The sequence below is a fragment of the Ochlerotatus camptorhynchus genome, unplaced genomic scaffold (genome assembly GCF_037179485.1).
Source record: "Ochlerotatus camptorhynchus isolate MF236.1 unplaced genomic scaffold, CSIRO-AGI_Acam_v1.1 ptg000274l, whole genome shotgun sequence".
NCBI lineage: Eukaryota > Metazoa > Arthropoda > Insecta > Diptera > Culicidae > Ochlerotatus > Ochlerotatus camptorhynchus.
The window spans coordinates 6,383,754-6,400,927 of record NW_027040763.1 but is presented as its reverse complement, the minus strand read 5'-3'; the positions used below and the strand labels follow the sequence as shown (position 1 = coordinate 6,400,927).

At 38.1% G+C, this 17,174-nt stretch overlaps 1 protein-coding gene across 2 annotated transcripts in view; it reads left to right on the top strand.

Annotated features, from left to right (window-relative positions):
- Nucleotides 1–17,174, top strand: part of LOC135705709 (calponin homology domain-containing protein DDB_G0272472) — a 94,424-nt gene that overhangs the window by 57,966 nt on the left and 19,284 nt on the right. For both annotated transcript variants that reach the window (XM_065227543.1, XM_065227544.1), the window contains one exon: nt 14,269–14,419. In XM_065227543.1, coding sequence (XP_065083615.1) covers nt 14,269–14,419 — 151 coding nt within the window. The remainder of the gene's footprint in view (nt 1–14,268; nt 14,420–17,174) is intronic.

Here is a 17,174-nt window from a genome sequence, read left to right as displayed (position 1 = left end):
CGAAATATATCCGGGTGTAGTCTATTTGGTGCCAATTGGTCTACCAATCACCTTATCATCGTATTTTAATGTGATTTAATGGGTTTTAATTCAATTCATATTCAAGCAACTTCCCCGGGGTACCCGGAACATGTCCAAGTGTATCCAATGTGGTCTGGAACACTTAACACGACTTGCATTGATCTTATTTTTGAATTCTGTAGTAATTTGATGTGTCTCATGATGGTTTTGATACGTTTTCCGTTAAATCCAGCGTGAAGGCCCATATTCACCGGATCTTATTCCGGCCATATCTCCGGAAAAGAATCACCGATTACAAAACCGTTCAATAGCGTTCAATGGGACCCCAAGACCTATCATTTGGCGCCGAGTTTGTCCAAATCGGTTGAGCGGTTGCTGAGAAACGTGAGCGCATTCATTTCGTTACATACACACACACATACACACATACACACATACACACATACACACGTACACACACACACACACACACACACACACACACACACACACACACACACACACACACACACACACACACACACAGACATGTTCCGATCTCGTCGAGCTGAGTCGAATGGTATAGTCGATAGTCGGTTTTTCAAGTGATATCTATACCCTTCTTTGTAAGAAGGGTAAAAACATGTGAACAAAACTCTGGATGTCTGATCAGATTTTCAACATCTAATTTCTTTTGTGTGAAAAATATAGAACATTTTAGACTCTGCAGATATGGATATTCAACAGGATTCTTGCCACTCTACATCAAAGCCAGTATTTTCCGCCAGTTGTGTGCCCGAAAAAATGTGAAGTGAGATACCTTTTATTTCGCACGTAAGTGCAGATTAGGCAGAGTCAGATTATACGCCTCTCCAAAGCGGTCATAAGGATCGACAAAAGCGCCGTAACCAGATTCTTATGCTTTGAAGTTCCATTTCCAAGTACGGATACAACGTAAATAAAAACGAAACTCACCAAGACATCAAAACCATCAAACCTTATCCCTGAAGTAAACCATCTTAACCTTGCGACAGTGGAGGGTATAGCCAGTGTCAGTTTCACTGTCAGATTGGCTCATCCACCTGCAACAACGTGCCCTCGAGTACAATCGCAGCTATTTCGCCACCATCCCTCCCGACAGGTTGAGTGGCCTTTTAACGGCCCACCACCGCATTGGAGGCATTTTACAAGGGAACCATCCACGGATTCGCCTTGAAATTTGATTTCCATCAATTGCGCGGATATTTTTTCGGAACCGACATCAGAAGCGCGCGTGACATTCAAGCTTCCCCCCGATCGTCTTGGTATTGGTTGAATCCAAGTTCTACTGCTTATGTACACACTTTTACCATTTATTGTTATTCGATCCACTACGCTCTGTGCATGATTATTTATGTTGTTATTGTTTCGATTGCTTTCCCCCAGAGGGAGCGGAAAACACTGGAAAACTATACCTGCGAGGTTGTTTTGTTTTGTGATCCTTCCGAGTATTTCGCCGAGTGCCAAGCGGACCTAACCAGTTGATTTAATTGTCTTCGATTGGCAAATCAGATTGCACCCGGTTGTTGGCTCGCCAGTTTTTGCCGAGGGTTTGCTTCAAACGGTTGTTGGCAGGTGGGAGGATTAAGAACGGACGATCTTGAACCGCTTCGGTGGCACGTTGTGTTTCACTTTTTTTTCGAAAGAGAAGAAAGCTGGGAAAAGGCAAAACCGGTGAGTGGAATATAATTCCATCGTTTGCTCGGAAGGACCCTCCAAGTGCAATTGCGTTGTGAGTGTGTGGGAAGAAGTGATGAAGTGAAGCAACAGAGCTGTCGGATTCTTGGGAGAAGAATCCTTTATAAACCACCGGAAATATGATGGCTTTTTTGCGCTGGAAATCTTAAAATTGGTGTTCACCTTTTTCTACTGATTCGTACGATTTTAGATTATATGCAATACCTACTACACAACGTTATTTACCAACCGCAACCAAAACAACTCGGAACATAATGTCATAAACAGAAAAGCATGCTCAAGCGAAGCGAATTTCCCACTAGGAGTATCCATCCGAAGATGACAATAAAGTGACTGAAGCGTCGGATACTGTCTCTACACGCATCACATGTTGAGGAAATAAAATTCCTATTTCATCGGGACATAAATTACAGGATTATGACTGTATTTTTATGTCCCTTACATGCATATGGCCTCTTGCTGTGCGGTATCGCACATTGTTCTTTTCCAATCGATCAGAACAGACTTCTATGCAGCGTTGTTGATGTATGATACACAAAAGCTCCACATCATGGGTGTGCACGGTCCTGGAGTTGTTTCTATTGTTTAGTTGCTTAGTCAACTTCCATTTAGTTTTATTTTCTATTGTTCAGATTTCCTCGTGTTTGTTTACTTTCTTTGCTGTTTTTGTTACTTCACGTGTGTGTGTCTCACGCTTCATCGTTTTCTTTTCATATGCTTTATTTTACTTCTTTACACAGATAAACATATTTTGAAATTTTTAACTGCAGCTGGATTTTTAATATTAAATTACACGATAAAAGTACTTCAATTAAATAAAACATAAAATTTACATAATAATGAGAGAGAGAAGGATTAGTATTTTCCATTTAATTCCACTACTTTATTTGCTTATCCTTGACAGATACGCGTATTTCGTCTACAATGTGCAGACTTCTTCAGTGTCTTGTACTAATACTCGACTGAAGAAAAACATCGCATTTACCGAATATATATTAACACAGGTACATTTTCACTTAGAAACTAGGTAAACTTAAATTTAATTTTCTATAGGAACAGGTACTCCTATAGAAAATTAAATTTAAGTTTACCTAGTTTCTAAGTGAAAATGTACCTGTGTTAATATATATTCGGTAAATGCGATGTTTTTCTTCAGTCGAGTATTAGTACAAGACACTGAAGAAGTCTGCACATTGTAGACGAAATACGCGTATCTGTCAAGGATAAGCAAATAAAGTAGTGGAATTAAATGGAAAATACTAATCCTTCTCTCTCTCTTTATACAGGTATTCCACTAAGACGCCCACATTCATCAGGATAAAATTTACATCTTCATGTAAACTTATATCCTTGTTCGTTGAAAATTCTACTAATTTCATTTGAACTTTTGTGCAAAACACAGATGCATGTAATTAATCGATTATTGACTGCTTCACATAAAATTAAAGTTTTTCGGTTCAACTAAAGCTATAAAATACATCAATGTGCCGTGTAGATATGAGCAGTTCCACGACAAATGACAAATCGATCTGATGCGACCTTCTAAAATTTGCATAAAGCTGTTCATAATTGTTTGTTTTGCTCAATAATTTTTCATTTAGCTAACAAATTATATTAAGCCATTTTTAATCTAGCAATGAAATCTTAAAAATGGCTCATTCGAAATAATTCAAAAATTCATAGCTCGAAAACATCTTTTCTAATCGAAGTGACGTGTGTACCCGATAGGTAGGAAAAAATAATTGCTTTTCTAAAACAATATAAGGGAAATGGATTTAATGTCGACTTAAATGTCCTTAATTTGGACCCATACATAAATTCAGCAATCGACTAAATTTTCAATGACGCGTTCATCTAGATAAAATTGATAAATATCAAATTTTTAGTGGGCTTAATCTTAGATCCATTGGCCAACATATGAGTTATTTCCCCTACAGGGTAAGAAATCAAATAATAAAGTTAGTAACTTAAATACAAAAAAATTACCCTATTCAAAATTTTAAACTATATTCATTAAAAAGCTTAAGAAAAATGTTATCTTCTGTAAAATGTTCAGGTCAGACAATTATAAATTTACAAGTTATCATAAAACATTAACTTATTTGTTACATTAACTTTTCCTTTAAACATTTTTATTTTTATTTTACAAAGAAAATCATTTCTAAGACTTTCAAAATTGTTTTCTGCGAGTTATATAAAAAAATTTACTAGCTAAAGTTTGAAAACATAACCGTAAGTTGTTGTTCTATGATTTTTGTCAATTTTTAACTTGAAGCTTCCACAGAATATTGAACTTTTCATAAGCCTATTAATGCAAAATATATAAAAAAAAATTGAAGTGGGTAGTTTTTATCATTTAAGTTATGAACACTTTTTTATATTTTTTCCCAACATAACTTGATTTTTTATACCATGTCTATTTTTCCAAAAGAGTAATGATTGTTTCCTCTAACTTTGTCTTACAAGTCATTTTGCTTGGAAGTGACGTTTTCGAGTTAAAATTTGTTGAAAAATATCAAATACGCCATTTTGAAGTTTTATAACAAACAATTATGCAAAGTTTCATGCAAATCGGTATTAATCAAGCACTCATTCCTCATTCAAATTTTAAAATGCGGTCTTCTAACTCCTATTCGCTGATGTAGCACGGAAACTAGGGTGATAACTGTGGGCTCTCATCACTGTTGAACTTGATCAAGCGTAATAACTTCTGATTGTCATCAGCAATTCACTGTATGAAAGGCCAAAAACGAATGGATGGATTTATAGGCAATTCACCTATTCATTTCCTTGGGACAGTTAAAAATCTCCTTCCAACAACTTGATCAGCCAAATGGTCAGAAAACGAACCATCCAACATGAAGATGCTCCAATTAATGAGGAGTCAAACCCACCCTGTATCCACGAAATGTTAACCACAGTCAGTTGACATTTTCACTCTCCCCATTCCCAGCATTGTTTTAATAATAATAATAAAAAAAATAAAACGATCTCACAAAATTTCGCTGTTTCTTCACTCTTCTGTCCAATTTTCGTGCCTATCTGAGAACTCATTGTCCACCTCTGAATCACTGTTAATCGCTACTAGTCTCTCATGTTATTTCTTATGTGTTCTTATCTTTGTATGGTGATCTTGATTTCGTAATTGCGTCTTATAAAACCGTAACACCAGTGCGGAAAATAGACAGTGCAAATCCCTGGATATTTCCTTAACGAGTATCACTCCATTGTCGTATCACTTAGGTTCATTGCAGCTCTTCTTTCACTTTTATTTTGTTGACTCCATGGTACCGGAAAAAGATATAGATACATTATTAGTGATGCCACGGTGTGACTATTCAAAATGGTTGAACGTTGACATCCGTTGACTGGAAGGAACATTTAAATTTAACACGATTTAAAGAATTTCAATGGACATGAAATATGTTTATTTATTTGGAGGGAAAAGCCCATACTAGTGGGCGCAAAACCTCATCATTTCAGTACCAACAGATAACATGGAATCCTACAGATACATCCCAGACAACCAGAATGCACGTATATTCAGAATTGTTTTCGTGATATACAAACATATATATAAACAAACAATTCGTATAGAATGCAAATAAATGGCTTATACGTACAAAGTGGAGGCCATATACGTGCATATTTTAATTTAATTTTAAACGAGTTTATTTAAGATCATATACGATTTAATCTGTAATCACAAATTCATTTTGAAAAGTCTTACGATGTAATCCGATTTAATTTGTGATACAGTACGACGGAAAAATGAGCCATCGCATATAAGTCGGAAATTTGCATTCTATACGATTTAACTTAAACATAATGCGAGTTATGCTGTTCTTACATGCGATTTTGACTTAAGCTGTAGCAATTTATGATACTGTCTGCACATTGTTATACGACTTCTGGTTGTCTGGGATTTGCTTGAACTAAGTCCTAAACATATAAAAAGATATTAATGATACCATTATTAACTTATTTTAAATATAGAAAACAGAAACCGTCAGGAAGTTAAAAGTACATTATAAAACAGATTCTTAAGCCTAAAACGGGAGATATTGAAATCAATATGAATATAAACGGGATATTGAAAAAAAATAATAAGAACGTAAATTTACGCGTCTGATATTGACATTCAACTGCTGCAGAAGTGAACCGCAATTAATGTCCGCGATGAAGGTAGCCTTAGAAACGCCTTGGCGAACACTAAGTAATTGTAGGGACATCAAATTACAGCGACTTTCATAACTAGGGAGATTGAAAGGATCACTCCAGGGTAGCCAACGAAGGGCGAAACGTTCAAATCTTCGCTGAATGGCCTCAATACGATTCACCCCGTTGCTGTAAAAAGAAGCCCATACTACGGAATAGTACTCTAATGTGGTGCTGACTAGCGAAAAATAGAGTATTTTTAAACATAAAATGTCCCTTAAGCCTTTGGCGAAACGAAAAATGAAACCAAGCTGAGATGATGCTTTAGCGGAAACATAAGCCACATGGTCCTTGAAGGTGAGTTGCGAATCAAGTAGGACGCCTAAGTCTTTAATGGTAGATTCACGGCTTAATATTTGCCTCTGCAGGTTTAAGCATAACAGATAGGGGATTTTTCCCTGGAAAACGTTATAATGGCGCATTTAGAAGCATTTAATGCAATGCATCACTTCGATCTTTGATGACATAGTATACACAGTTAGAAATAACTACTTTTACACGAAATGTAATACATATTGGACGTAAATTATGGAACGTAAACAAACATTTTATGTGAAACTAAGTGTTCTCAAACTGCATTGAATTGATTTTCTCGTTTCTTTCAACTGATTCTTATACCAAAAGCGCCGCTTATATCTGTCGGTCTCTGGATACCGTAATTTACATGAATTTTTCGTAGTGTGTAGTTTGATATCGTCAGCATAAGACAGTTTCAGGCAACGGATCGAAAAGTGTGAACGGTCCCAGATGACTGCCTTGAGGTACACCAGAAGAAACAGCGAACGGTTGAGAAAAATGATCTCCAATCTTCACTGACATATCCGAAGAACGACAGTGTTCACTCGGCTGTCGAAAAAATCAGGCCACTATCGATGTGTGCCAAGCGATCGTCTGTTTTCTTGGCAGCAACCATTGTGTGTCCTCCTTATTGTTCACCATCAGCAGTTCTTTCGGTCGATGCGTCGTCGACTTTGGAAAGCAACCGTTTAGTGATCAGTGCGTGAGTGCTGACTAGAGTGATGCAAAATTTCAAATTTTCGCTCCACAATACTTAAACGATTCCAAATCGGATCCTGACTAACCTCTCAAAATTTGAAGCCATTTGGTGAGAAACTGAGATGGCACAAACTATTTAAAGTTTGTATGGGAATTACTATTGTAAAACCAAGATTTTTGTTCATGTCTATCTAATAATTCACCATATTGGTCTGCTTTAAATGCTTTCAACTTTACTTGTAGGAAGTTTTCACAGCTACAACTTTGCTGAAGACAACTTTTTGATTAAATGCAAGGATCGAAAGTTATAAATGGTTCAATGCGCTGATGTCTTATGATCATGCTTGGCATGCACAGTTGTACACACCAACTGCTCATTTGTTAATAACTTTTCACTTAGATGTTGAAATTTATTTTTCCTTACGGTAATTGATAGATTAGGCTCATAGTTTACTATAGATATGCGAAAATTAGGTAAAGCTTAACATTTGAATCAACACCAATCAATTTAACACTTAAATTTCGAGATGTGTAGTGAGCATTTCTCACCTCATTTTTACAACGTAAAAACAAATACAGTTTACTACTAGCATTAAAATTTTAATTTTTTTTTACATATCTATAACAAGCTTACACTCTATTCTATCTACTGCTTCAAAAAGAACTATGTTCCGTCAACTGTGTGCAAAGTTATTAGCAAATGAGCAGTTCGTGACCAAAACTGTGTATGCCAAGCATGCTTATGATCATGCTCAATCAACTGCTCAGCAGGCAACATTGGTGTTTCTGAGGCGTTGAATAGGACACAAAAATCATGGCTACTATGTCACACTGCAAAATACAGTGTTGCCTACAGAGCAGCTGCTTGATCATGTCATAAGTTTACCAATCTTTTAAATAATTAATAACTTTTTCCTGTCTCGTTTTACATAGAAACGATCTGCTGCAAAGTTGTAGCTGAAAATTTTTCTATAAGAATGGCTAACGAACTGTTTCGCAGCTCAATATGGAAAAAGACTAGAAGGCAATGAACAAAAAGTTGAGATTTCCCATAGTAATTTACATGTAAACTTCAAATGGCTTGTGCGAAGTCTGTTTCTAACCAAATGAGTTGTAACTTTGGGAGGCTAATCAGGACCCGATTTGAAACCATTTAAGCACTGTGGAGCGAAAAAGTCAATTTTTGCATCAGTGTAGTGCTGACCACGTTCTGCGTCCATTGCTGCAATGGAAGCGCTCTGACTCCCGTTGGTGTAACTGTCATACAATGAAACCACTGGAAGTGGCTCCAGTTCTGATGGAGGAGGCTTTTTGGATAGTGGAAGATAAAGTGTTTATTGTGTTGTACCTTTTGACTATAGTTTTAAGATGTATTGTAAGAATCCTCGGCTCTGCAAAGTTAATTCATTTGAGCCTTGTCAAATAAATTAATAAACAACAATTATGTCGATCGGTGAGGTATGAGCGAAGCCAATCAAGAAGGGAACCGTGGAAACCAAGTCGCTCTAGTTTGGCCACTGGAATCTCGTGATTGATTCTATCAAAAGCAGCAGAAAGATCGGTGTAGATAGCATCCACTTGATGGCCATAAAGCAACGATACCACGGTAGTTGGACACCGACTGCTTATTGCCTTTTTTGAAGACAGGGAAAACAAAAGAATCCTTCCAGCAGTCGGAAAAGATCCCAGAATCTAAAGATGAGGGTGAAGATGGATGCTAAAGGTGCGGCCAGCACTCCAATACAGTTCTTAATAACCGCGGAAGAAATTCCGTCAGGGCCAGTGCTGAAAGAATTTTTCAAACGAAGGCCTGTTCTACGAACATCATTAGTCGAGATAAGCGGATGTGACCCAACAGCAGAAAGTACTGGAACATCACTTACGGTGGCTACGATGTGCTCGTTAAGTAAATTTTCTTTGACGAAGACACTGCTGAATTGTGACATGAACAGGTCAGCGATTCCCGTATCCGTATTTGATTCTTCTTGATCCGTATAGTACATTGTAGAAGGTAAGCCCGATTCCTTCCGTTGATCGTTCACATGATTCCAGAAGCTCTTGGGATTTGCTTTGAATTTTGTTTGTAGATGGCGCTGATGGGCTTGATAAAGCTGCTTGTTGAGCCGCTTATACTGTTCGTAAACGAGGTTGTACTTCCTATTCGATGCATCCGTTCGAAGTTTACAAAATGTCTTCAAGGCAGCTCGTTTGGATGACTTCTTAACTAATTTAGGTGTTTCTTATCATATCGATTTGGTATATTCAGATGAATTATCCAAAAACAAAAGCTATATCCCATATGCGCAGTTGGAGCGAGGGGAAGGCTTACTACACCCCCTCTCCTCGCTCCATCACTAATTTCAACGGAAGAGAAGTTTCAAACTATCTCCCTATCTTATTGATTTGGTATGTTCAGATGAATTATCCAGCATTCGACCATTAAACCATTTTGGCCTTTTGTCCCTTTAAATTTTCTTCGACCTTATTTTCCTTTGACCTTTTGTCCTTTAACCACATATCTTTCAACCCCTTTGTTATGAATGCAATAAGCAAAATTCTTACTTTTGCAGTACGTGATCTTTTCGAGAATCTGAGACTCACCAAGTAATTAGAGATCCAAATCGTTTTAGAGCCAGGGTGTTCTAACAGTTGTGGAAGTGGTAGAGTTCTTAATATTCTCAGAGTTCTGAAAATGTTTCAGAGTTTTGGAGACCGTCCAGACAATGTGGTTGACATCCATACCTCTCACGCTGAAATTCAAATCTTATCCCTGAACAAGTCTCGAATGACCCAAGAGTGTCAATATCCCAATAATTAAAAAAAAAATCAGAGTTCTGAGATTACATGGAATTTTGAGTGTTCTGAATGTGTCTAGATATTCTCGAGTCCTCAAGGTAGAGAGCTCCAAAAGAGTTGTATGACAAAAAGTCGAATCGCCAAATGTCGAATTGACAAAATATCCAAGGGACCAAAAGTCTAAGAGACGAAAGCTCGAATGAACAAAAGGTAGAATGAAATTCAATAGGACAAAAGGTGGTATGGACAAAAGTTTAAAGTAGACTAAAAGTCGATAAGGTTTGAATTGGACAAAAGGTCAAAAGGTCAAATAAGTAAAGTAAATTAATCAAGCTTAAGCTTTGAGAAACCTAACTAACATATTCGAAAGCTATGCCTTGAACGTAATTCCTTCTTTATAACATTAGTAATTTTTAACACATATAAGCTATCCAACAGCGGCGCTGGTGGTTTAGTGGTAAGCGTGATTACCTCTCACCCAAGCAGGCCTGGGTTCAATCCCAGTCGGCGCCGACTGTATGTTCTGAGGCATAACATCTCTGATCACGCCTTCCTTCGAAAGGGAAGTAAAGCCGTTGGTCCCCGGTTCATGAGTTGATGGGTCTATATGTAGGTCCAGGTATGGGAGCTTCCTTCCTGGCGTTGGTAGCATTGGTGCTTAGCACGGAAAACAAGATCGACAAATCAAGGAAAAAAAAAGCTATTAAACACTGATCATGCTCGAAAGTAGTTTCTTTCACGTGGAGCTAACGCTTGCTTTGTAGCCTGACTCAGATAAAAGTTACTGAACACTCCAACTCAAAATGTTCAAAAGTTTTTCCAACCTATTGTTCGTTTGACATCTTGTCCATTTTGAGCTATTGTAAATTAATTTTTTTATTCGACCGTTTGTTTACTCTCCATTTTATCTATTTCAACCTTTTTTCAACTCGATCTTTTGTCCATTTTGACCTTTTGATTTTTTGAACGGAATATAAGTTCGTCGTTTTGTTCATTCGAAGTTTGCCCAACTGTTGCCCATTCGACCTGTCATAATTTCACCTTTTGTCATATATTCTTCTTCTTTCCTTTATTTGACGTTGGTCTCTGTTTCGCAATCTAGTGCCAATCACCGACGGACATCGATTGCCATCCATTAACGAATGTGCAGTGCAGGAAGGCAGCTTCCGCACCTGCGTAGGATATCGCATCCATTCAACACACATGAGCCGGTACCAACGGCTTTACTTCCCTTCCGAACGAAGACGTGACCAGAGATTTTTATGCCTCAGAAAAATCCCACCGACCTCGGCTGGGATTGAACCCAGACCCATTGGGGTGGAAAAGCAGTCACTCTTACCACTACACCACTAGCACTGGCTTGTCATAGATTCCTCCTAGCTGTATGATACACACTTAGGAATAACTACTTTTAGTCGAGACGTAATCCATATTGGACGTAAATCATGGAACGTAAACAAACATTTGTTCTCAAACTGAAACATAAGCAAGTCGATGAAGAGAACGTTTGATTGAATTGATTTTTTCGTTTGTTTAAACTGATTCTTATGTCAAAAGAGCCGCAAATATGTGTCAGTCTCAGGGAACCGAAATTTACATGACTTTTTAGTAGTGTGAAAATACACAGAATGTCGAAATTTCTGACATAAAGAGTTCAAATCGGTTGCCAGAGTTTCAGCAGCTCTTTGATTCTGAGAATCGGTGGTTGGTATGATAATTCTCGTAGTACTGGTTTTTTTTTTCAAATTCCTGTGGTTGCTCTAGTTTTAAAACACTCGTGATGGTCTGTGGGCTTTTGCGGTTTTTTTTTTCTTCTATGTTTTGAGAGTTCTATATGAAGCTTTGTAAGTTCTTAGAGTTCCAGAGGTACCAAGAGATTTGAAAACGTAGGATAAAAAAAATTCTTGGATTCTTCAATAATTATGTTATTTGTTGAAGATCAAGGAGTATTTCAAGATCTCTTGAATTCCAAGGGTAGATTGCTGAAGGTCCAGAAATTCCAATATATTCGAAAGTTCTCGCAGTTCTTAAAGTTTCTGCTCTTAAATTCGTGAACGAGATGATTGGTATTTTGAAGTATTGTAATTCCATGATGAAAACAACATTTCCAGAAGTTGGTGGGGATTCTACAGCCCTGGCAGTTTCTACGATTTCAGAAGTATGCACACGAAACACGCACAAAAATAAACTAGCAAGGGTAAAAAACCGTACAGATTTTTTTTTTCTGATTTCCGGGTACTTATTGAGTATATTTGGCGATATATTCTATGCTGGGAATAGGGATAAATGCTTTCTATGTAAGCCGGAGGAGCACCAGATGAAAAAAAATCGGCAGGACAAACAACACGGAAAAGGCATGCAATCATTGGAAGTTGAATATGAGCTTATTCAAGCAAAAATATGCTGCTTAATCTAGAGAATGGCTTATTCAGCTCTTAATCAGCTCAAATTGTTTGTTGGGTTATGAACGCTGGTGTAGTGGCTGGAGGTGCATCGTTGAACGGTAACAACCAGGAAACAAAAGAAGTGATCGAGGTGCTGCATAAAGAGGTGGTGAAAATGAACATGATGACCCCGGAGACCTAAAATGTATTCCAACATATTGTACCCAAACACAAAAAAATCTAGCATGCAAGAATTGTAAATCAATTTTAAAAATATATTAGTCCATCGGCTTCGTATAGCTCTAAAAGGCATTGAGCCGATTAAATAAATACTATAGAATATACTTTTTTTCTACAATTTCAGAAGTAGTCCTAGAGTTCTATATGCTCTCGAATCACCAATATTTTCCGATCTTACTGAAGTTCCGGTTGCTGTGGGAGTTTGGAGAGCTCTCGAAGCTTTGGAAAACTGCAGAAATTTTCACGCAAACCATCAAATTGCAAGGAATATTGCTCACAAAAATGGATGGTTTTATAAAATATTTGAAATATTTCGTGAAATGTCTCATAATTTTACATATTTATATTATAATTTTAATTATATATGACGCTCAATTGATGTGCATAATATTGAATAGTAATACACTACTGAGGAATTTGACCTGGGCTCAGGTTAAAGCCAAAGCAAGCTGCCACCCAGGATGGAAATATTTCACGTTGATCCTTTGAACCACTGATGGTCTGCAGGAATCATGAGTGAGTGAGACAATAACACCAGGTACTGCGAGATTAGTTCTGGAACTTTAGAAACCATGGGAGCTCCGACAACTTACCCATGGGAAATATTCAGATTTCCGTAAGATTTTCGAAATCTGGGTATTCGTGAAACTCAGCTAAATCAGATACAGACATCCTAGAACACTGGGGTCTTGTAATTCTCCAGAAAAAAAAAACGTCTTAAATATCTATAAAGCTTGACAAATTTCGGAACTTTTTGTGTACCAAAAGTGTTTGAAGTATTGCATGTTATGTACACAAAGCACTAAAATTTAAAAAGGTTTTCGAAGGTTTTGAAGTGCAGTTTCGACATTTAACGAAGTATCAAGAATTCCAGGAGTTACATAAGCTCTCAAAGTACTGCGAGCTTCCAAATATTCAAAAAATTTTTTTTAACTAGTTCGTTTATTTGGGAGGCTCAATCGCGTTAGCTTTACGGAGCCGATAGTTCATTGTTCTTTGTTTGTAACAAAATTCACTTAATTCTATGTCTAGTAGGAGTTGGGCCGAATACTCGCGGCTTACTCGAGGTTAGAGAGGTACATTGTCGAAGGATAGGATCAGGGAAGGAGTTTGGGGGTAAGATTTCGTTGTCTCATCAGAGCGTTGTCGCCAGTATGAATGGTAGTGCGGTTCTAGTTACGTCTGGAGTGCGACCGGCTATGGTGACCAGTGGGCGACGATGAGACTCATCGAGACGGGGGGTATATTCAAAAATACCCGCGTTCAACTTTTTCCTTCAATCCAAGAGGTTTCTAGAGCTGCCAGCGTTTATTATAGCAAGTTGGCAGCACACTATTGCAGCAAGTTGGAAGCAGAAGGGTTCTGCTTGACCCTAGTCACGTCTACGGTTCTCGACCGTATGTAGCACAATTCATCCGCCACGCGATGCACGCCAGCCCTACATATATCATATCATACATTGGAGCTAAACAAATCGAAAATGTTTCATTGTCATACGAAACCCTACCCTTTGGCCCTCCACCGCTAAATACATAAGAATTGCACGCTGCTCTCTTGCTGAACTTGGCTAGAGAAACACGTGCCGAAAATCCTATCGATTAAATGTTGTACTATTTCTGCCAGTTTTTTTCCACCTCCCCCCCCCCTTCCTCTTGCCGAATGATGTTTAACCAATCGAACTTTGGACCTATCCTCAGTGGACTGCTTGCGCCATTCGCTGGTAGTTTGTTCTGTACCACCGTCAATGTACGGAATGCACCACGATTGTGCACTTTTCGTTAATAGCAATCGCACCGCCCACTCGCAAAAGGTGATAGTTCCCTCCTAACGACCAGTGATTGATGATTGTGCTCACCTTTGGCGTTCTTCTTATCTCGTTTTCATATCCTAACCGCAGTGTGAACCTCCCACGTGTGACCGCCCAGCTGGAAAAACTGATGGGGACCAATGTGGTACGCCTCACGGATCGGAAGTACATGCAGGAGCTGCAACGTCGCATCCAGCAAGATTACAATGTCACCCTAGAGAAACGGATCAACGAGCGTGAGGTAAGTGGTGCTGCAACTAATAGGAAAAGCGTAATCAATTGAGTGCTGTTTAGTATGGAAATAGCAGAAATTTCGATTTGCTTACATAAACGCAGTTTACCGGCGAAGATGACGGATTTTCGGCGTTAGGTAATGTGCAGTCAGCAGCTTCAAACGTGTTGCTGGCGACAACGACGACGGTTACGATGACGACGTGGGATGTCAAAGTTAATTAGAGAAAAAAAAAATTCGGGGGTTGAATCATCAATCATGGGAGAAACGAGTTAGCTGGTGGATATGTGAGGGAAAGCTTTGTTAGGTCTAGCTCGAATGTGGGTTGCCTATTTGGAATCTCCTTGCTAATGCTAATTTCCTGGCAGCACGTAATCACATTCTTCATGAGGGAGTGGAAATTAGTTTCTGAAAAACTATGTTTTGGGGAGCCCATTCAACGTGCTACATTCTAGTCCACATAAAACTAATTATGATTCTGGGATTGTGATTTGAGCTTCGATTGAAATTCATACGGAGGGTTGAATATATTGTGCGAATTAAGCGTTATGTATACAGAACAGTACGAGGGATTTAGGGAAATTTGTGAAATCAAAATACTCTGCTGAAAGCTAATCCATCTGATAAATTTAGGTTTGTTTTCATGGTTTCTTTCACTCTTGAGTCATTCGTGACTGGCCCGGGATGAGATTTAAAGTCGTTACCTTGGTCACCTTACCCACAACGATGGGACTGTTCCCTATGAATATTACTGCAAACGTATAATATCCCGGTGAAGTTGTAGGACAAAAGGTTGAAGGACAGAAGGTCAAAGGACAAAAGGTCAAAGGACAAAAGGTTGCAGGACAAAAGGTTGTAATGACAAAAGGTCGAATCATGAAAAATACAAAAGGATAAAAGGTCGAAGAAAAAAACAAGTCGAAAGGATAAAAGATCTAAGGGACAAAAGGTAGAATCATGAAAAATACACAAGAATAAAAGGTCCAAGGGACAAAACGTTCATGGGAAAAAAAAGTCGAAAGCTACAAAAGGTCGAATCATGAAAGACACAAAAAGAAAAACTTTTATCACTGATGGAGATGTCTCCTTCCTTGACAGACAATAGCTTTTGAATACTTCAACTCAAAACTAATGTTTCACTCTTAGTTAACACTTCTACACATGTCATAAATGAGCAGGTTTTTGGTAGACTATGTGTATAAGAGCCACGTCAAGAGAAAAACATTGGAACTTCTATGACGGTTGTCGAACAATTCCCTTCCCTTTCATTTGGCAACAGAGGGCTTCTGCATCAACTTTAAATGGCTTCTAACGAGACAACAAATTAGCAGCTGCAGTTAATCATTATATCTGTGATTTTTCCGAAACATCATAACAACAAATTGACAGTGAGCATACATAAGGGCGTATACGCGATGATCGATTCTCTTCATCGATTTTCTCTTTGCATTGCTACAGCTGAGCGAAAAATATATTTAGAATTTGTTCAATGCAGAGTTGTAACAGGTTGTATTGGCTATCAAAAGCAGCAGCAAACATACAATGGTGGTAAGCTCCAACCGGTATTATCCTCGGATTAAATCCCGATTAAGACTGTCCGGCTGGTTTGATGTCAACATCAGAGTTAATCAACATAACTCTGAGCAAACATTTTTCAGATCATACAAACAGGGACGGTATTAAAAGTTAATCCGAGTTGGAGCTTACCGCCACAAAAAAAACGTTAAATCTAGCGAGCTAGGGCCCATGCATTAATTATGTCACGTTAAATCGTGCAAAAAATTACCCCCTCCCTCCTATCGGGACGTTTTTCCTATACCTAATGCATTGCTTATCACAAAATCTTAGACCCCCTCTTAGAGCGTGACATAATATATGTATCAACCCTTATTAACAAAAGAGAAAATCGACCTAGAGAATCGATCATCGCGTATACGCCTTTATGCATGCTCACTGTCGAAATAATACAAATTCTCATTTCTGATCATTTCCAAACGTATCCTAGGACAATTTAAAGCTTACTACTTGTTTATGCTCGATTAGTTGATTATATTTTATATTTTATTGCATTACCTTCCGTGGAGCTTTCATAGCATCGTAATGTTTGTTGATTTTGCTTGAAGGTAGCTGGTTTGATAGTTCAATAGGTAGACATGGCTTCACTCTTGGCGTGACTAATTATACACTGACTCTAGTATATTGAAGCCGACTGATTTTCAAAATATCAATCCTAAATAACTTATTTCTCACCCTTGGAGTTGACTCCTTCTTTATAACATGAGCAGTTTTTTGACAGATAAAAGCTATTGAATAATCCAACGTAAAATACTTGTAATTCTTATCTCCCTTTTGGAGATTACTCCTTCTTGGGCAGTTCTTAAAGCTTGAGTAATTAAAGATCTGGACGCACTGTTTATTTCACTGCGGTGTTCCTAGCGGTCGGGTCTGGACTGTTTTGACAGCAGTTTGTTTTGAAATGTTTTCTCTTTCAGTGCTGAAAAGTGCGTCACGATTCATATTGTTTAAAAGAAGTTTGGTTTGGACACCCACTTGGAAAATCTGACGTTCAAAAATCGCGAAGTCGTTGAAATTGGCTAAATCGACTGTGTGCAGTGTTCTCAAACGTTTCTGTAAGCAGCATACTATTGATCGGCAGGATCATCGCAAGCGTCGTGTCTGATCTATTCTGTACAAATTTGTAAATGCTTACTTCATCTGGAGGAACTTCTATATGTCAATGACTTCTATCTTGGCTTCCATAGCT